The 20,662-nt window shown below is 44.2% G+C and overlaps 2 protein-coding genes across 3 annotated transcripts in view; one reads left to right on the top strand and one right to left on the bottom strand.

Moving 5' to 3' along the window:
* cep41 (centrosomal protein 41) overlaps window positions 1-8,863 on the bottom strand; it is a 36,314-nt gene extending 27,451 nt beyond the window's left edge. The window contains exons 1-2 of the mRNA XM_070897197.1: window positions 8,721-8,863; window positions 377-440 (exon numbers count right to left, since the gene is read on the bottom strand). Of these exons, the coding sequence (XP_070753298.1) occupies window positions 377-440; window positions 8,721-8,753 (97 nt within the window). The 5' untranslated portion in view covers window positions 8,754-8,863. The remainder of the gene's footprint in view (window positions 1-376; window positions 441-8,720) is intronic.
* Window positions 8,864-8,917: 54 nt separating this feature from the next.
* Window positions 8,918-20,662, top strand: part of mest (mesoderm specific transcript) — a 32,042-nt gene continuing 20,297 nt past the window's right edge. Inside the window, exons 1-7 of one of the 2 annotated variants that reach the window (XM_070897201.1) lie at window positions 8,918-9,036; window positions 12,767-12,921; window positions 16,272-16,351; window positions 16,891-16,968; window positions 19,458-19,594; window positions 20,288-20,346; window positions 20,465-20,505. In XM_070897201.1, the coding sequence (XP_070753302.1) occupies window positions 12,768-12,921; window positions 16,272-16,351; window positions 16,891-16,968; window positions 19,458-19,594; window positions 20,288-20,346; window positions 20,465-20,505 (549 nt within the window). In that variant the 5' untranslated portion in view covers window positions 8,918-9,036; window position 12,767. Of the gene's footprint in view, window positions 9,037-10,627; window positions 10,716-12,766; window positions 12,922-16,271; window positions 16,352-16,890; window positions 16,969-19,457; window positions 19,595-20,287; window positions 20,347-20,464; window positions 20,506-20,662 lie in introns of those variants that run through there. The other variant, XM_070897200.1, reaches the window with a different exon arrangement.

Raw genomic sequence — 20,662 nt, 5'->3', positions numbered from 1 at the left:
TCCTCTGAACTTCACATAACGGGCTTGTAGCATGTTCCTTTATTCCCTTTTGCTCTGTGCAGTGCAAGCATAGAAATTTCTGTACAAGAGGAGGCCATTTGGCCCATCGTGCCTCTGTCTGTGCTAGATCGTTACTGGAGCTGCTTATTCTAATCCCATTTCTCTGCTTTCTCCATGCCATTTAGTAGTTTTCTTGAAGGATTTCCCTAATTCCCTCTTAAATGCGGTGATTGACTCAGCTTCACTAGCTATTTCTCATAAAACATTCCACATCCTTATGAAGCTTTGTTTGGAGAACTTGTTTTTAATCTTCCCCTTCATGCTTCTACTACTAATCCTATGTTTATAAATCATTGTAATAATTCAGTCCATTTACCGGTATCAACCCGTGCTCGAACATACTGGTACTTCGGATTTGGTACGACTCTTTTCTTCAGAAACTATGGAGAGAAAAAAAAAATGACAAATATAACACAAGAACATAACATGAGAACATAACATAAGAATTTGGAGCAGGAGTACGTCATTAGGCTCCTCGAGCCTGCTCCATGATTAAATAAGATCATGGCTGATCTGATCTTGGGCTCAGCTTCACTTTCCTGCCCGCGCCCCATAACCCTTCACTCCTTTATCGATCAGAAATCTGTCTATCTCCACTTTAAATGTGTTCAATGACCCAGCCTCCACAGCTCTCTTGGGTGGAGAATTCCACAGATATATGACTCTTTGAGAGAAGAAATTCCTCCTCATCTCAGTTCTAAATGGGTGACCTCTTATTCTTAAACTATGCCTCCTAGTACTGGATTCCTCCTTGAGTGGAAACATCCCCTCTGCCTCCTCAGTATCTTATAAGTTTCAATAAGATCACCTCTCCAATGAGCATAGGCCCAACCTACTCATCTGTTCTTCATAAGTCAACCCCCTCATCTCCGGAATCAACCTAGTGAATCTTCTCTGAACTGCCTCCAATGCAAGTACATCCTCCCTTAAATAAGGAGACCAAACCTGTACACAGTACTCTAGGTGTGGCCTCACCAATACCCTGTACAGTTGCAGCAGGACTTCCCTGCTTTTATACTCCATCTCGCTTGTTCCATTTGCCTTCTTGATTACTTGCTGTGCCTGCATACTAACTTTTTGTGTTTCATGCACAAGGACCCTCAGGTTGCTCTGAACTGCAGCATTTTGTAGTTTCTCTCCATTAAAATAATAATTTTCTTTTTTCTTTTTCCTGCCAAAGTGGATAACCTCACACTTTCCCACATTATACTCCATCTGTTAACTGTTTGCCCATTCACTTAGCCTGTCTATATCCCTTTGCAGATTTTTTGTGTCCTCCTCACAACTTGCTTTCCCACCCATCTTTGCAAACTTGGCTAAATTACACTCAGTCCCTTCATCCAAGTCATTAATATAGATTGTAAATAGTTGAGACCCCAGCACTAATCCCTGTGGCACTCCACTAGTTACCGTTTGCCAACCGGAAAATTACCCATTTATCCCGACTCTCTGTTTTCTGTTAGTTAGCCAATCCTCTATCCACACTAATAAATTACTGCCAACCCCTTGAGCTCTTATCTTGTGCAGTAACCTTTTATGTGACACTTTATCGAATGCCTTCTGGAAATCCAAATACACCACATCCACTGGTTCCTCCTTATCCACCTTGCTCATTATATCTTCAAAGAACTCCAGCAAATTTGTCAAACATGATTTCCCTTTCATAAAACCATGCTGACTCTGCTTGACTGTATTATGCTTTTCCAAATGTCCTGCTACTGCTTCCTTAATAATAGATTCCAGCATTTTACCAACGACAGATGTTAGGGTAACTGGTCTATAGTTTCCTGCTTTCTGTCTGCCTCCTTTTTTAAATAGGGGCGTTACATTTGCGGTTTTCCAATCTGCTGAGACCTCTCCAGAATCCAGGGAATTTTGGTAGATTACAACCAATATATCCACTATATCTGTAACCACTTCTTTTAAGACCCTAGGATGCAAGCCATCAGGTCCAGAGGACTTCTCCACCTTTAGGCCCCAAGTTGCCACATGATTTGCGCCTGATTTTTAGGAGCAACTGGTGGAGAACGGACTATCTTAGAAATCGCAATTTTCCACATTTTTTTTTCTGCAGTTCTAGTCAGTTAGAACAGTTTCACTTTGGAACAGAATTTTTTCTTCAAAAGGGGGCGTGTCCGGCCACTGACGCCTGATTTCAAAGTTTCCACAGTGAAAACGTACTCCAAACTAACTTAGAATGGAGCAAGTGAAGATTTTTGTAGAACTGAAAAAACCTGTTCTACACATTAAAAAATCAGGCGCAGGTTACAAATTAGGCGTCCAGAACGAGATGGGGGGGGGGGAGGGGGGGAAAGGGAAGTCATTAAATTCTATAATAAATCCTTATTTATACTTATACAAATATTATACAAATAAATCCAACCTGAATAAACATTTATAAGCAAAGAAAAGATTAAATAAACCATCTTCCTACCTGTGTGAAAGTGCTTCAGCCAGGGAGAATTCTGCAGGAAGCCTCACAAGTTGAGGCAGCCGTTCCCGCGGGGGGAGGAGGAAGCCGTTCGTTCCCGACGGCAGGGGGGGAGGAGGAAGCTGTTCCCGACAGCGGGCGGGGGGGAAGGAGGGAGTGCGGGCCCGACCAACCGACCGACCGAATGCAGCGGTGGGGGGGAGGAAGCCGTTCCAGACGGCGGGCGGGGGAAGGAGACAGTGAGAAGGCTGCAGGAAGCCTCACAAGTTCAGCAGCCATTCCCGACGGCAGGGGGGGGGGGGGGGAGGCCGTCGGGAAACGGCTGCCTCAACTTTCTGAGGCTTCCTGCAGCCTTCTCACTGCTGCAAGAAGCCTCAGTGCTGATGTGCTGATGGCAATGTGCTTTTATTAAAAAATGTTCAAAAATTAAACAGCTACAAAGAACTACAAAAATGGCCGAGTGCCAATGTTTCCTTCACACTGCGCATGCGCGAACGCTCCAACGCGCACGCGCAGGGTTGCCGGCAGGAAAAAAACTAATTTAAATGGTACCTGCTCCCTCCCACTTACAAAATCGGCGCGAGTGATAGGCTCCGCCCCCTGGGCGCCGCGCCAAGCAGACATGGAGATGCAGGGCGCTCCAGAATTGCGCGTTTTTTTTCGGGCGCCGTTTTTAGCACGAAAAACGGGCGCCCAGCTCGGAGGGGCACCCGTTTTGTAGCGTGTGGAAACTTGGGGCCTATGTCTCATTATTTTACCGAGTACGTTTTCTTTAGTGATAGTGATTGTTTTAAGTTCCTCCCTCCCTATAGCTCCTGATTATCTATTATTGGGACGTTTTTAGTGTCTTCTACAGTGAAGACCGATACAAAATATTTGTTCAACGTCTCCGCCATTTCCCTGTTCCCCATTATTAATTCCCCTGTCTCATCCTCTAAAGGACCAATGTTTACTTTAGCTACTCTCTTTCTTTTTATATATCTGTAGAAGCTTTTACTATCTATTTTTATATTTCTTGCTAGTTTACTCTCATACTCTAGCTTCCCTCTCGTTATAATGTTTTTAATCATCCTTTGCTGATTTTTTAAAATTTCCTAATCCTCTGGCCTCCCATTAATCTTGGCAACTTTATATGACTTAAAAAAAAAAATTATACCATCCTTTACTTCTTTAGTTAACCACAGATGGTTCTCTCTTCTTTAAAAGTCTTTCTGTGGAGGTTCCAGCAGATTGGAAAACTGCAAATGTAACGCCCCTATTTAAAAAAGGAGGCAGACAAAAAGCAGGAAATTATAGACCAGTTAGCCTAACATCTGTCTACCTCAGAGAGCTGTGGAGGTTGAGTCATTGAATATATTTAAGGCGGAGATAGACAGATTTGTAAGCGATAAGGGAATAAAGGGTTAGGGGGAGCAAACAGGGAAGTGGAGCTGAGTCCATGATCAGATCAGCCATGATCTTATTGAATGGCGGAGCAGGCTCGAGAGGCCAAATGGCCTACACCTGCTCCTATTTTCTTATGTTCTTGTATTTATTTTAGGTCACTAACAACTGACCAGTATCCTGGGCAAAACGCAAAATCTGTGGTAATATCTTGACTACCTTGCACTTTCAGAATCTGTTTAGGAATAAAGCAGGCCTGAATCCCCATCTTTGTTTGGCAGATAAATCCCCTGGACCTGATCTAGAGTCTTAAGAGAAGTAGCGGCAGGGATTGTGGATGCATTGGTTGTAATTTACCAAAATTCCCTGAATTCTGGGGAGGTCGCAGCAGATTGGAAAACTGCAAATAGACCAGTTAGCCTAACATCTGTGGTTGGGAAGATGTTGGACTCCATTATTAAAGAAGCAGTAGCAGGACATTTGGAAAAGCAAAATTTGGTCAGGCAGAGTTTAGCATGGATTTATGAAGGGGAAGTCATGTTTGACAAATTTGCTAGAATTCTTTGAGAATGTAACGAACAGGGTGGATAAAGATAACCAGTGGATATAGTGTATTTGGACTTCCAGAAGGCATTTGACAAGGTGCCACATAAAAGGTTACTGCACAAGATAAAAGATCACAGGGTTGGGGGTAATATATTAGCCTGGATAGAAAACAGAGAGTAGGGATAAATGGTTCATTCTCAGGTTGGCAATCAGTAACAAGTGGGGTGCCGCAGGGATCAGTGCTGGGACCCCAACTATTTACAATCTATATGAACGACTTGGAGGAAGGGACTGAATGTAACATAGCCAAGTTTGCCGACGATACAAAGATGGGAGGAAAAGCAGTGTATGAGGAGGGCACACAAAATCTGCAAAAGGACATAGACAGGCTAAGTGAGTGGGAAAACATTTGGCAAGTGGAGTATAATGTCGCAAAGTGTGAGGTCATGCACTTTGGCAGAAAAAAATCAAAGAGCAAGTTATTATTTAAATGGAGAAAGATTGCAAAGTGCTGCAGTACAGCGGGACTTGGGGGTACTTGTGCATGAAACACAAAAGGTTAGTACGCAGATATAAGGGATGGTTTTCTAGACCAATATGTCGAGGAACCAACTAGAGAGCTGGCCATCCTAGACTGGGTGTTGTGTAATAAGAGAGGATTAATTAGCAATCTTGTTGTGCGAGGCCCCTTGGGGAAGAGAGACCATAATTCATTAAGATGGAGAATGACACAATTAATTCAGAGACTAGGATCCTGAACTTAAAGAAAGGTAACTTCGATGGTATAAGACGTGAATTGGCTAAGATAGACTGGCGAATGATACTTAAAGGGTTGACGGTGGATAGGCAATGGCAGACATTTAAAGCTCACATGGACGAACTTCAACAATTGTACATCCCTGTCTGGCATAAAAATAAAATGGGGAAGGTGGCACAACCGTGGTTAACAAGGGAAATTAGAGATAGTGTTAAATCCAAGGCATATAAATTGGCCAGAAAAAGCAGCAAAGCTGAGGACTGGGAGAACTTTAGAATTCAGCAGAGGAGGACAAAGGGTTTAATTAGGAGGGGGAAAATAGAGTGCGAGAGTAAGCTTGCAGGCAACATAAAAACTGACTGCAAAAGCTTCTATAGATATGTGGAGAGAAAAAGATTAGTGAAGACAAATGTAGGTCCCTTGCAGTCAGAATCAGGTGAATTTATAATGGGGAACAAAGAAATGGCAGATCAATTCGACAAATACTTTGGTTCTGTCTTCACTAAGGAAGACAAAAATAACCTTCCGGAAATACTAGGGGACCGAGGGTCTAACGAGAAGGAGGAACTGAAGGAAATCCTTATTAGTCAGGAAATTGTGTTAGGGAAATTGATGGGATTGAAGGCCGATAAATCCCCAGGGTCTGATAGTCTGCATCCCAGAGTACTTAAGGACGTGGCCCTAGAAATAGTGGATGCATTGGTGGTCATTTTCCAACATTCTATAGACTCTGGATCAATTCCTATAGATTGGAGGGTAGCTAATGTAACCCCACTTTTTAAAAAAGGAGGGAGAGAAAACAGGGAATTATAGACCGGTTAGCCTGACATTGGTAGTGGGGAAAATGTTGGAATCAAGTATTAAAGATGTAATAGCAGCACATTTGGAAAGCAGTGACAGGATCGGTCCAAGTCAGCATGGATTTATGAAAGGGAAATCATGCTTGACAAATCTTCTAGAATTTTTTGAGGATGTAACTGGTAGTGTGGACAAGGGAGAACCAGTGGATGTGGTGTATTTGGACTTTCAAAAGGCTTTTGACAAGGTCCCACACAAGGGATTGGTGTGTAAAATTAAAGCACATGGTATTGGGGGTATTGTACTGACGTGGATAGAGAACTGGTTGGCAGACAGGAAGCAAAGAGTAGGAATAAACGGGTCTTTTTCAGAGTGGCAGGCAGTGACTAGTGGGGTACGCAAGGTTCAGTGCTGGGACCACAGCTATTTACAATATACATTAATAATTTAGACGAAGGAATTGAATGTAATATCTCCAAGTTTGCAGATGACATTAAGCTGGGTGGCACTATGAGCAGTGAGGAGGATGCTAAGAGGCTGCAGGGTGACTTGGACAGATTAGGTGAGTGGGCAAATGCATGGCATATGCAATATAATGTAGATAAATGTGAGATTATCCACTTTGGTGGCAAAAACAGAAAGGCAGAATATTATCTGAATGGTGACAGATTAGGAAAAGGGGAGGTGCAATGAGACCTGGGTGTTATGGTACATCAGTCATTGAAAGTTGGCATGCAGGTACAGCAGGTGGTGAAGAAGGCAAATGGCATGTTGGCCTTCATAGCAAAAGGATTTGAGTATAGGAGCCGGGAGGTCTTACTGCAGTTGTACAGGGCCTTGGTGAGGCTACACCTTGAATATTGTGCACAGTTTTGGTCTCCTAATCTGAGAAAGGACATTCTTGCTATTGAGGGAGTGCAGCGAAGGTTCACCAGACTGATTCCCGGGATGGCAGGATTGACATATGAAAAAAGACTGGATTGACTAGGCTTATATTCACTGGAATTTAGAAGAATGATAGGGGATCTCATAGAAATATATAAAATTCTGACGGGATTGGACAGGTTAGATGCAGGAAGAATGTTCCCGATGTTGGGGAAGTCCAGAACCAGGGGTCACAGTCTAAGGATAAGGGGTAAGTCATTTAGGACCGAGATGAGGAAAAACTTCGTCAATCAAAGAATTGTGAACCTGTGAAATTCTCTACCACAGAAAGTTGTTGAGGCCAGTTCGTTAGATATATTCAAAAGGGTGTTAGATGTGGCCCTTAAGGCTAAAGGGATCAAGGGGTATGGAGAGAAAACAGGAATGGAGTACTGAAGTTGCATGATCAGCCATGATCATATTGAATGCTGGTGCAGGCTCAAAGGGCCGAATGGCCTACTCCTGCACCTATTTTCTATGTTTCTATGTACAGCAAGTGATCAGAAGGCCAATGGAATCTTGGCCTTTATTGCAAAGGGGATGGAGTATAAAAGCAGGGAAGTCTTTCTACAGTTATACAGGGTATTGGTGAGGCCACACCTGGAATACTGCGTGCAGTTTTGGTTTTCATATTTACGAAAGGATATACTTGCTTTGGAGGCATTTCAGAGACGGTCCACAAGGTTGATTCCAGAGATGAGGTGTTGACTTATGAGGAAAGGTTGAGTAGATTGGGCATCTACTCATTGGAATTCAGAAGAATGAGAGGTTGTCTTATCGAAACGTATAAGATTATGAGGGGACTTGACAAGGTGGATGCAGAGGATGTTTCCGCTGATAGGGGAGACTAGAACTAGAGGGCATAATCTTAGAATAAGGGGCCGCCCATTTAAAACTGAGATGAGGAGAAATTTCTTCTCTGAGTGTTGTAAATCTGTGGAAATCGCTGCCTCAGAGAGTCGTGGAAGCTGGGACATTGAATAAATTTAAGAGAAACAGACAGTTTCTTAAACGATAAGAGGATAAGGGGTTATGGGGAGCGGGCGGGGAAGTGGAGCTGAGTCCATGATCAGATCAGCCACGATCGTATTGAATGGCGGAGCAGGTTCGAGGGGCCGTATGGCCTTCTCCTGCTCCTATTTCTTATGTTCTTATTTTCTTCTCACTGGAATATATTTTTGTTGAGAGTTATGAAATATCGCCTTAAATGTCTGCCACTGATTATCAATCATCTTACACTTTAATCTATTTTCCCAGTCCACTTTAGCCAACTTTGCCTTTATGCTGTTGTAATCGCCTTTCTTTCAGGTCAGGACACTGGTTTGCGATCCAACTTTCTCACCCTCCAACTGAATTTGAAATTCAACCATATCTGTGGTCACTCCTGGATTTTGAGCTACATGCCCAGATATGAGAGGCTGGAGGGATGAGGTGGGGTTCTATGTTGAGAGGTGGGGATTAGGGATCTCGAGGGAGGAAAGGGGGGGCGGACGAGGACGGAGGGGGCGCGTGAAGGGGCGGGGCGGGGCGAGGACGGAGTAGGCGGGGCGATAGCGAGGGGGCGGGGCGATAACATGATTAAAAAGCGCACGCGCGGCAGCTCGCTGCCGGCAGGAGGGGGCTGTGATGTCCCCCACAGTCAAACAGCCGGCGGGCCCTCACTATCCAGCCTCACACGCCGCACCCCAGGGCGGGCCAGCCAGCAATGAAAGGCAGGAGCCCCGGTTGCAGCACCACCGCGAGTCCGGGGAAACCTCAGGCCATGCATCCGCCACATCATAACAGTAACACAGCCCCCTCCGCAAACACACTTGACTTTACCTCAGGATTCCCGATCGTACTCTTCACTGACATCTTTAAAATCCACCCTGCTCCCTCAATCAATCAATAAATTATAGAGCTGGCAGAGCCAGCAGGACAACAGATTTAACCGCCGCTGCCATTCAAACATCATCCCGATTGGTGCGTGTCTTTGAATCCAGCCAATGAGAGCGCGGCTTATTCCGGAGTGCGGCGGGCCGCCGTTGCCGGGAGGGGAGGCGAGCGGTCGGCGGCGGTTGCCGGGGCAACGCCCAGGACGCCGCTAGATACAGTGGTATCTCGCGCCGTTTGTACCGGGCCAGCACACTGGCACAAAGTACGTCTTCAGTAAAAGTTACTGTAAATAATGTAATTTATTTGAAAGTTCCCCCCCCCCCACCCTGCTTTACCATAAATTGTGAGGGGAGGAGGGGGGGAATTGGTGCATTGATATTTGTTTATTTTTTCATTTATAAACAAAGGAAGAACTTGCATTTATATAGCGCCTTTTACGTCCTCAGGACGTCTCAAAGCCAATGAAACTCTTTTGAGTTAACCTGCAAAAACATAAAACATTAAAACCATGCTACCCGACCTGGGTGACACAGCAGACATTTTCAAGGCCCCTTTTTTTTTTGGTTTTTGGTTTTTTTTTGAAAGCCAATGAAGTTTAAGATGCAGAACACAGATTTCAGATAATTAGCAAAAGAACCAGAGGCGAGAGGAGGAGAATTTTTTTTAGATGCAGCGAGTTGTTAGACTCATAGAAAATATGGACACAGAAGGAGGCCATTTGGCCTGTGTCCGTGTCGCTCCTAAAAGAGCTTCCCAGCCTAATCCCACCTTCCAGCACTAGGTCTGTAGTCCTGTAGATCCCGGCTCTTTAAGGATCTGGAATGCACTGCCTGAAAGGGTAGTGGAAGCAGATTCAATAGTAACTTTCAAAATGGAATTGGATAAATACTTGAAGGGGAAAATTTGCAATGTTATGTGGAAAGGGCAGGGGAATGCACCTAATTGGATCGCTCTTTCAAAGAGCCGGCACAGGCAAATTGGGCCGAATGGCCTCCTCTGTTGTATCATTCTATGATTTTATAGGACGTGCATAATCGGTTGTAACATTACTAGTTCTTGTCCAATTATTTCTCCCTATAGTTCGGTTTACCTGAACTTTTATCAACTGAAGCAACTTTTTCGGATCACTTTGAACATATAAAGCGAACAATTATGAAGCACCAGCAGCAGAAAAGTCTTTAATTGTCTCTTTTAAATATATTGCCTAATAACAAATAAGTGATTCCAATTTAGTCTTATTGACCATAGGATAATTCCAGTCAAGACGGCATTTAGAACTGCAACTACCCTTGCAAATACTGCCCTTTAAAAATGTTACATTACAAATATGCATTCTATTTAATTTTTAACACTTTTATACTTCATAATTGATTATTTATTCACCCTTTTAACATTAACAGTCTAATAGCTTTTGCATTCTCAATAGTCTAAACAGACCCAGCTTCCCCAAAGCATAGCCCCGATTTCTTTTCATTAAGTTTTATAAGTTTTCTCTGGTTTTCATGGTTTCCAGCATTTCAACAGTGACTGCACTTCAGGAGTACTTCATTGGCTGTAAAGCGCCTTGGGATGTCCTGAGGTCGTAAGGTGCTGTATAAATCCAAATCTTTCTTTTTTTTAAGTTTTTTATTAGTTGTGCCTCCTTTAAAAAAGGGGGATTTTTTTTTTTAGTTTTTGGTTTGGTGACACTGGGGCAACCCGGTGCCTTCTTATGGGTTACCTTAGAGAAGAGCCCCACACTGCTGAAAGGGGTTGGTCCATCAAGGTGACGGGGATCTGGCGCGGCAGCTAACCCTCCCGGGCAGCAGGGGGAGACCTGTGTGCACAGTGTGGGAAAGGGGAAGGCGGGGGGAGGTCAGCGGAGCCAATGATGTGACCCGGAAACAATCGTATCCGCAGGTGAGACGGGCAGACTGAGCATGAGAGCTCACCTGAGCGCAGGTAAGCGTCGTTTGGCGCCGACTCACCTGGCTGGCTGCTCAGGGGACTAAATATTACTACATTTTACCAGCTTCTTAAATAAAAATGATCTCAATTAGTTTTTTTGTCGTAAATATTAATATTTAAATCCATTCAGACTTGAAAATAAAATAAGTATTTTTAATTTGTATAAAAGTCTGTTAAAACTTATTTTAAAAGTTTTCCACAGTCACAACAGCATGTTGTCAGCCGTTTTTTTTAATGAAAAGAAAGTTATTACAGATTATGTTAAAATGTATTTGCGTTTTGTTAAACTATATTAAAGGCTGACACTAGATCTGTTTAGCAATCAACAACAACATCTTGTATTTATATAGCCCCTTTAACGTAGTGAAACGTCCCAAGGCACTTCACAGGAGTATTGTGATTTAGAAAATTGACACCGAGTCGCATAAGTATAAATTAGCGCAGGTGACAAAAAGCTTGATGAAAGAGGTATGTTTTAAGGAGCGTCTTGAAGGAGGAAAGAGAGGTAGCGAGGCGGAGAGATTTCGGCAAGGCGTGCCAGAGCTTGGGGCCTCGGCAATGGAAGGCACGGCCACCAATGGTTTAGCCATTACAATCAGGAATGCTCAAGAGGGCAGAATTAGAGGAGCGCAGACATCTCCCGGGGGGGGGTTGTGGGACTGGAGGAGATTACAGAGATAGGGAGGGGCGAGACCATGGAGGAGTTTGAAAATAAGGATGAGAATTTTGAAATCGAGGCGTTGCTTAACTGGGAGCCAGTGTAGGTCAGTGAGCACAGGGGTGATGGGTGAACGGGACTCGGTGCGATGTAGGACATGGGCAGCCGAGTTTTGGATCACCTCTAGTTTATATATCGAACATAATTTGTAATCAAGATGTTTTAGTTTTAAAAAAGTAATTGTGTTTGGAAATGTTGATCCAAATAATTTGTGTTTTATTCTTTTTCCACATTCCCTCCAGTCTAGGATTGACAACTCTGGTTGGACATATTCCTGGAGGTTTCATCACATGACCTGCCTTTATCTACGCCACCCACACCACCCCCCCCCCCATCTATAATATTTTTATTACTAATAAACAAAAATATTCAAAGAAAATGAACAAAAACACACACATTTTTAACCCCCTTGTAATATTTCTTATGGGTTGCTTGCAGCAGTCTCCAGGAGATTAATCTTTAATTCCTGTAGACTCCAGGGCAATCCTGGAGGGTTGGCAACCCGACTCTCGGCCTCTTGCTGGAGGTTTGTACAATGGTTTGCAGAAGTTCTCTGGTATGGCTCGGTGTCAAATTCTGTCACTCCCGTGATGTTTTACCATGTTAAAGGCGCTATATAAATGCAAGTTGAAGTTGTCTGATACTTTGCCCATCATGTACAAGCCTCCAGAAGCCATTCAAGCGGGGCTGTTACCTACAGCCCAATCGAAAACCAGATGTGGGCATTGCATTTTTTAAAACATACACTTTCATAGCAGGGGGGGTCACTGGATTATGAGCAGGAGCAGAAACCCTTGATGGTTTTCCTCTCTCTTTTTCTCCATCACCCTGTCCAGTGTAGGAACTCTTTGGCCAATTGTAGAGCTGCAAGTACCATGCTGATTGTCAGCAAACTCAGCACAGACCACGGATCAAACCTAGGAACTTGCATAAGCGGCCATTATCCATTTGTGAGGATGGATAGTGTCAGTGGTAAGCTGCTGCACTATGGGGAGCTTTTGAACTGAACCTGCTCTTTCCATTTTTGTATGAAAGGGAAGAGTCCCGATTTGGCTGGTGCTTTAACTTGGCTCCGTAGATGTTTTCCCCTTTGGATGGTGGTTTAAAGGTTAGCCATAACATTTGACTTAACTTTGGAAAACTATGTTTTCTTCTAGTGGGAGGAGGTTATAGAGCTTATGCAGATCGCAATATGTTTGCAGTATAATTTCGGTGTTTATTGGTGGTAACTATTTTTTCTCCCACCAGTATCTAATTTGCAAGGAAGATCCAGGATTGCATTTTGTTTGAAGAATCCTTACGTGGCTGTTTTTGTTCTCTTTTTAAGGATGAAAGAGTGGTGGATCCAGGTCGCATTTCTCGCTGCACCGCTCATTGCTGTCTACCTTCACATTCCTCCCCCCACTCTCTCACCCTCTCTGTATTCATGGAGAATGGCTGGAGCCACCTTTACCTTCAAAGATCACCGCATTTTTTACAGAGGTGAGAGTATTTGTATGGTATGACCATGATCTAATTAAATGGCGGAGCAGGCCCGAGGGGCTGAATGGCCTACTCCTGATCTTAATGTTCCTATGACGAGGCTTCAATGAATCTGTAATTGTGCTATTTATAAATGTTTATGCACATTGCTCCATGTATGTCACACATAGGACTATTTGCCTTGGTTTGGCTTGCAGTTCTAAAGACACTTTTTTAAAAAAAAAGCTTAGTTGAAAATAGTGCCCGTTTGTTCTCCAAGTTTACAATGCTGTCTGAGAATAGGCAGATTCTTTTGATCAGGAATTAGTTGAGGTAAAGCCTCTCTTTGAGGACAGTGTTTAAAATGAAAGGATTCAAGATGTGAGCAAGCCGTTAAAATTGTACTATAAGTTGTGCCCTTTTATCTTAAAAGGAATCATTGACCACGTGTAATAATTTGTCCCTATAATCATAGAATAGAATCATAGAATGGTTTAAGCAGAGGAGGCCATTTGGCCCATTGAGCCCGTGCTGGCTCTCTGCAAGAGCACTTCAGCTAGTCTCACTCTTCTCTTTCCCCGTAACCCTGCAATTCTTTTTCCTTCAGATACTTATCCACTTTCCTTTTGAAAGCCATGATTTAATCTGTCACCACCACCTTCTCAGGCCGTGCATTCCAGATCCTAACCACTCACTGCGTAAAAAAGTTTTTCCTCATGTCGCCTGTGGTTCTTCTGCCAATCACCTTAAATCTGTGTCCTCTGGTTCTCGGCCTTTCTGCCAACGATACTGTCCCAAGAAAATGTTTTTGAGAGCCAGAATTATTGTCACAGGGCAAAGCAACATTGTTTCTTATGATCAATTTCACTGAGCTCTGCAGCCAGTCCTAGCTTCAAGGGAGAGATATCCTTAAAGCTGGGGTGTGTCACCAGCTCGGCAGTTACTTTCTCATTCAGTCAGAAAACCTCTAGCAAAGCCCATAATGCATACCTTTGTATGGAGATCATCATCATCATCATCATCATAGGCAGTCCCTCGGAATCGAGGAAGACTTGCTTCCACTTCTGAAGTGAGTTCTTGGTGGCTGAACAGTCCAATATGAGAACCACAGTCTCTGTCACAGGTGGGGCAGATAGTCGTTGAGGGAAGGGGTGGATGGGACTGGTTTGCCGCACGTTCTTTCCGCTGCCTGCGCTTGATTTCTGCATGCTCTTGGCATTGAGACTCGAGGTGTTCCGCACCCTCCCGGATGCACTTCCTCCACTTAGGGCAATCTTGGGCCAGGGACTCCCAGGTGTCAGTGGGGATGTCGCACTTTATCAGGGAGGCTTTGAGGGTGTCCTTGTAACATTTCCGCTGCCCACCTTTGGCTCATTTGCCGTGAAGGAGCTCCGAGTAGAGCACTTGCTTTGGGAGTCTCGTGTCTGGCATGCGAACTATGTGGCCTGCCCAGCAGAGCTGATCGAGTGTGGTCAGTGCTTCAATGCTGGGGATGTTGGCCTGGACGAGGACGCTGATGTTGGTGCGCCTATCCTCCCAGGGGATTTGTAGGATCTTGCGGAGACATCGTTGGTGATATTTCTCCAGCAACTTTAGGTGTCTACTGTACATGGTCCATGTCTCTGAGCCATACAGGAGGGCAGGTATTACTACAGCCCTGTAGACCATGACCTTGGTGGCAGTTTTGAGGGCCTGGTCTTCAAACACTCCTTTCCTCAGGCGGCCGAAGGCTGCACCGGCGCACTGGAGGCGGTGTTGGATCTCGTCATCGATGCCTGCTCTTGTTGATAGGAGGCTCCCAAGATATGGAAAGTGGTCCACGGTGTCCAGGGCTGCGCTGTGGATCTTGGTGACTGGGGGGCAGTGCTGTGCGGCGAGGTCAGGCTGGTGGAGGACCTTTGTCTTACGGATGTTTAGCGTAAGGCCCATGCTTTCGTACGCCTCAGTAAATATATTGACTATGTCCTGGAGTTCAGCCTCTGTATGTGCGCAGGCATTAATGTTAGGTTATTTTGATCCAAAAACCTTGGACTAGAAATTTGGTTGGTTAGTGCCATCCGTTTGCGTCCCAGAGGGGCGCTAATGGATACCCGCTGGCCGAGCGCCATGCTGGCAGTGTCTACCGCGAACTTCAGTGACGGTTTAGCGGCGGCGCTGACAGTTTGCGCAGCACTCGCTAGCGGCCCCCACTCGGTGACATCACCGAGTGTGCAACGTCCCTGTAGAGCCGCGTTTGCAAAATTCAGTCTTTCGCCTCGCTTGGTGCTGAGACCTGCAGGGGAAAGCCCGGGGCGATGTCGTCTGAAGTGCAAGGTAAGTGCTAAAATGTCACTTTTTCAATTTTTATTTATTTGTTACACGAGTGGGAAATGTCGGTGAGGTTTATTGAATTTTTCAACGGGATTTCTTTTTTCATCTTTAGGTGTTAGGATGCAGGCATCCTAGCGCCAAAAGTTGAGTAGGCCTCCTGCTATCGCTGTGTTAAAGCCCGAGGGGGCATGTGGAACGCATCTCTTAGTGCTCCACTCTCCTTGGGGAGATACAACTGAATAGGTAGGTAGCGCCCCGGCAGCATCACCCCCTCAAAGCGGGCAATACCAAATTTCTAGCCCCTTGTTTTATTAGAGCCTAATGGTGGCTTGGTGCTGCTTTAAGAACTTGATCCAGAGCAGCATTTATCATCCATGCTGTGGGTGGAGGAAATGCATCCGGGAGGGCGCTGAGCACCTCGAGTCTTGTTGCCGAGAGCATGCAGAAATCAAGCGCAGGCTGCGGAAAGAGCGTGCAGCAAACCAGTCCCACCCACCCCTTCCCTCAACGACTATCTGTCCCACCTGTGACAGAGACTGTGGTTCTCGTATTGGACTGTACAGCCACCTAAGAACTCATGTTAAGAGTGGAAGCGAGTCTTCCTCGATTCTGAGGGACTGCCGATGATGATGATGATGATGATGATGATGTGGCTGTGTCCAAATGTGACTCTTGGGAAGAAAGCTGATCTCTGACAAACAAAAAAATAGTAACCATGCTTGCATTTATATAGCAACTTTAAGAACTTGATCCAGAGTTTACCTTAACTCAGAGAGTTGTTGACCCGTGGAATTCCCTGCCGCAGAGAGTTGTTGATGCCAGTTCATTGGATATATTCAAGAGGGAGTTAGATATGGCCCTTACGGTTAAGGGGATCAAGGGGTATGGAGAGAAAGCAGGAAAGGGGTACTGAAGGAGTGATCAGCCATGATCTTATTGAATGGCGGTGCAGGCTCGAATGGCCTACTCCTGCACCTATTTTCTATGTTTCTATGTTTAACCACTGGAACTGGTAGGTGGCCCCTTAAGCTGTCGTAATGCGATCTGCTTGTGAATTTCAGATTCCCTGGGTGCTGTTGGCAGTTCCGATATGATAATCCTTTTGCATGGCTTCCCAACATCGAGCTATGACTGGCACAAGGTAAGGGGCAGAGTAGAAGAATGCCAAGATTTAGTCAAATTTTGAAAGTTGTTTTTCCCCCATTTTTGATTTTAATGCGGGGCGGGGGACTGTGATTTTGAAGAGTGGGCACCTGCGTTGTGAATAAAGTATTGCACTGTCATAGAGATTAGAACTGGAATGAATGCAGTAGAAGTTTAAGGGAACTATTTCCTTCACCAAATCTCTCAAATCTGAGAACTTTGAACTTTGAACTTTGCTATTCCAGCCAGTACAATGGCAGCAGGGCCCTCATTGCTCATTACACATCTTCATTATGAAGGGATGAGATTGGCCAGAATTCTTAATCCTAATTGCTAGTGGAAAGCAATTTAACATAATATACCCTCAATCCTAGGGTGTTATTAAAAATCTATTTTTAAATTTAATTTTGAAATAAACTAGAGTGAGTAATCGAGCGAGTTTCCCTTTAACAACTGAAATTTGTTGCTAGACAACCGAAGCATTTTATAGAATGCCAGAGAGCACTAAAGCGGATTGTAACCTGCTTTTTGTTTTAGATCTGGGAAGGGTTGACGCTGAGGTTTAATCGAGTTATCGCACTAGATTTTCTTGGCTTTGGATTCAGCGATAAACCTGTGAGTATGTGGTCCCTGAGTCACAGAATGTAGCATAAGAACATCAGGAGTAGGCCATTCGGCCCCTCGAGCCTGCTCCGCCATTCAGTGGGATCATGGCTGATCTTCTACCTCAACTTCACTTTCCTACACTATCCCCATATCCCTTGATTCTCTTAATATTCAAACATTTATCCATATTCTAGCATCAAACGTTGGTCCCTTTGCTGAAGCTCTAACCCCTTGAGTACTAGATGGTATTCAAGGTCTGTAAAGGTGCTCAGTGGTTGTCAACTGTAGGGATTTTTATTTGCAATAAACTTGCAAGGGACAAGTTTCCGCTTGTTTCTACCAGTTACGTTATCTATCTAATCGTAGCCAGAAAATCTCCTGCAATGGCTTCTCTTCCCACTCCCGCATCATTACCTCTGGTGACCCCCAGGGATCTGTCCTTGGTCCCCTCCTATTGCTCATCTATATGCTGCCCTTTGGCGATATCATCCAAAAACACGGAGTCAGTTTCCACATGTATGCTGATGACATCCAGCTCTATCTCTCCACCATTTCTCTTGACCCCTGCTTGGTATCTAAATTGTCAGACTGCTTGTCCGACATCCAGTACTGGATGAGCAGAAATTTTCTCCAATTAAATATTGGGAAGACCGAAGCCATTATCTTTGGTCGCCGCCACAAACTGCGTTCCCTAACCACTGACTCCATCCCTCTCCCTAGCATCAATCTGAGGGTGAACAAGACTGTTCACAACCTAGGTGTCATAGTTGACCCTGAAATGAGTTTCCAACCACATATCCGCAGTATAACTAAAACCGTCTTTTTCCACCTCCGTAACATTGCCCGCCTCCGCCCCTGCCTCAGCTCTTCTGCCGAAACCCTCAGTCATGCCTTTGTTACCTCTACATTTGACTACTCCAACTCACTCCTGGCCAGCCTCCCACATTCCACACTACCTAAACTTGAGGTCATCCAAAACTCAGCAGCCCATGTACTAACCCGCACCAAGTCAAGATCACCCATCACCCCTCTGGTTTCTGACGTACATTGGCTCTCAGTTAAACAATGCCTCGATTTCAAAATTTTCATTCTTGTTTACAAATCACTCCATGGCCTTGCCCCTCCCTATCTCTGTAATCTTTTTCAGCCTCACAATCCCACAAGATATCTGCACACCTCAAATTCTGGTCTCTTGAACATTCCTCATTATAACTGCTCAACCATCGGTGGACGTGCCTTCAGCTGCTAGGGCCCCAAGCTCTGGAACTCCCTCCCTAAACCTCTCCACCTCTCTACTGCTCTTTCCTCCTTTAAGACATTCCTTAAAACTGACTTCTTTAAACAAGCTTTTGGTCATCTGCCTTAATTATTTATTTTGTGGCTTGGCGTCAAATTTATCTGTTTGTCTGTAACTCTGTTGTGAAGCGTTTTGAGACGTTTTATTACGTTAAAGGCGCTATATAAATAAAAGTTATTGTTACATCAGCGTAATCCGGGCAAAATCAGACGAATTAGCACAAAAGATTGAGGAATTTAACACCTAGGTGCGTTATGCCCCAAATCACTTGCGTTCCTGTTTTCTGTGATCTTTTACTCTGGTTCAGAATTAAATTCACCCTCATCGGGCCCTGTTTTTAAAGCTAGCCACATCCTCTGGTCGACATTGCGAGATTCTGCCGATTGCGCTGGTTTGGGAAGGCTCTTCAAATTATACTCATTTTCTTAGGCGCACAGGCACTAGTCGGCATGTTTTTAAAGATTTTTCATATAAAAAAATATTTAATTTACTAAGAAACTGACTAGTGTACAGAAATGAAAGTAGTAAATGGTTCAGTATAGTTATTTCACTCGATGCCCTTATTAAGAATGCTTATTTTTGGTGATAAATCCATTTTCAGCTGTATTAATAAAACTGCACCAGGTTACCACTCTTAAATACATCAAGGAATACTTTTTAATGGAAAGAATAAAAAATAAACAATTATGTTCTATTACGCTGCCCGATTGCGCTGGTTCATGGAGGATTTTACGTTGTGTTTATGCAAATTTATCATTCAACCAACATCATTAAACAGATGATCTGGTCATTATTTCATTGCTGTTTGTGGGAGCTTGCAGTGCACAAATTGGCTGCAGCGTTTCCTATATTACAACAGTGATTACACGTCAAAACGACTTCATTGACTGTGAAGCAGTTTGGGACATCCTGAGGTCGTTAAGGGCGCTATATAAATGCAAGTTTGTTTTTTGAGTGTCTTTGATTATACATCCCATTGCTATTTACTGGCACAGAATGGATGCCACGTTTGCCTATATAACAGTTATTTCACTTCAAAAAAGTAATTCATTGGGAGAGCCTCTTTAAAATGTCTGGACATTATAAGGTGCTTGTGTAATTGCAAGTATTATCATAAAGACGCATCTATTTTGGCAGTTTGTTGGGGGCGTTCAGTATTCGGAGGGTTAATTAACACCGCAATGCACTTGTTCTTGACTAGAGGCTGCACAGATACTCCATCTTTGAGCAGGCAGATATTGTCCAGGGGCTAATGGCGGAACTGGGCCTAACTCAGCAGAAAATCAACATCCTGGCCCATGATTACGGAGACACCGTCGCACTGGAGCTGCTGTACAGGTTGTCACTTTAAGATGGCGCAGCATTTGGGGGTGGGGAAGGTCGCTAACTGAGCAACAATGCCAAGTGCATTTTCATAAATTGCCGTTAATTGTATGTTGTTCACCTTTTGGTTTTTAAAAAAAACAATTGCATTTGCAGCGCTCCTGCTGAGGTTATGTTTCACTTGTGGCAGCAGCCCCCACTCTCCATGGAGTGTTTTATTGGGCATTCTCTGCAGGCGGGCTATTCATTTGTGGCGGGAACCACACTGAGCACAATCTCGGTCGATCTCAGCTGGTGTCCAGCGAGTCTTTTTGGATTGCGATCAGGAGTGCAGACCTTGGCTGATTTCTTCCTTTCCTCTTGGGGCAATGTTAAGGCATTGCAGCACTTACATTGCTGCCTTGGCTGGGATCACTCACTCAGCACGGATCATGTCTCAAACCTGAGCTCTGTATAGCACAGCATTAGCACCAGGCAAGGATTGAATGAGCCGCTGGGCGGAACACTGCACCAAACCAGACGGACAGAGCTTCACTGTTGCTGGGTGAGAATAACGGCGAAACCGGCTAGGTGATCCTGGTCTGCCAGAGCCCACCAGTCCTGGTCTGAGGTGTCATCTGTGGTAGAACCAATGTCTAACATGACTGCAATGTAATCCCACTATTGGAAGTTTCACAAATTATCAACATTCTTTCTCCTGTGTGTTAGGTCTGAACACAGTAAACCTGGACATCTGATGATTAATAGCCTGTGTTTGTCAAATGGAGGTATTCAGCTATTTGGTTATCTTGTTAAAGTGATTAACTCATTTATTTATATATCAAAAATAACACTCTCAATTCCTCTGGCTGACAGCATACCTCATATTCTTTGTAATCATTTCAGGAATTTTTCCAGAGACGAACCATCCAAGGTTTCTGCAGAAGGTCTGTATATTATCCATTAAAAAAATGGAATGAATTCATTGCATTAAAAGTGTTGGGGTCCATGAGGTGGAAAGTAAGGCCTCAATATGTCATAGATACACTTAAGAGGAAGCTAGATTTGTACGTGAGGGAGAAAGGAATAGAAAGATAAGTTGAT

The sequence above is a fragment of the Pristiophorus japonicus genome, chromosome 13 (genome assembly GCF_044704955.1).
Source record: "Pristiophorus japonicus isolate sPriJap1 chromosome 13, sPriJap1.hap1, whole genome shotgun sequence".
NCBI classification, from domain to species: Eukaryota; Metazoa; Chordata; class Chondrichthyes; family Pristiophoridae; genus Pristiophorus; species Pristiophorus japonicus.
Note: the sequence above shows the minus strand (reverse complement) of the source record. Positions and strands in the feature narration are given on the sequence as shown.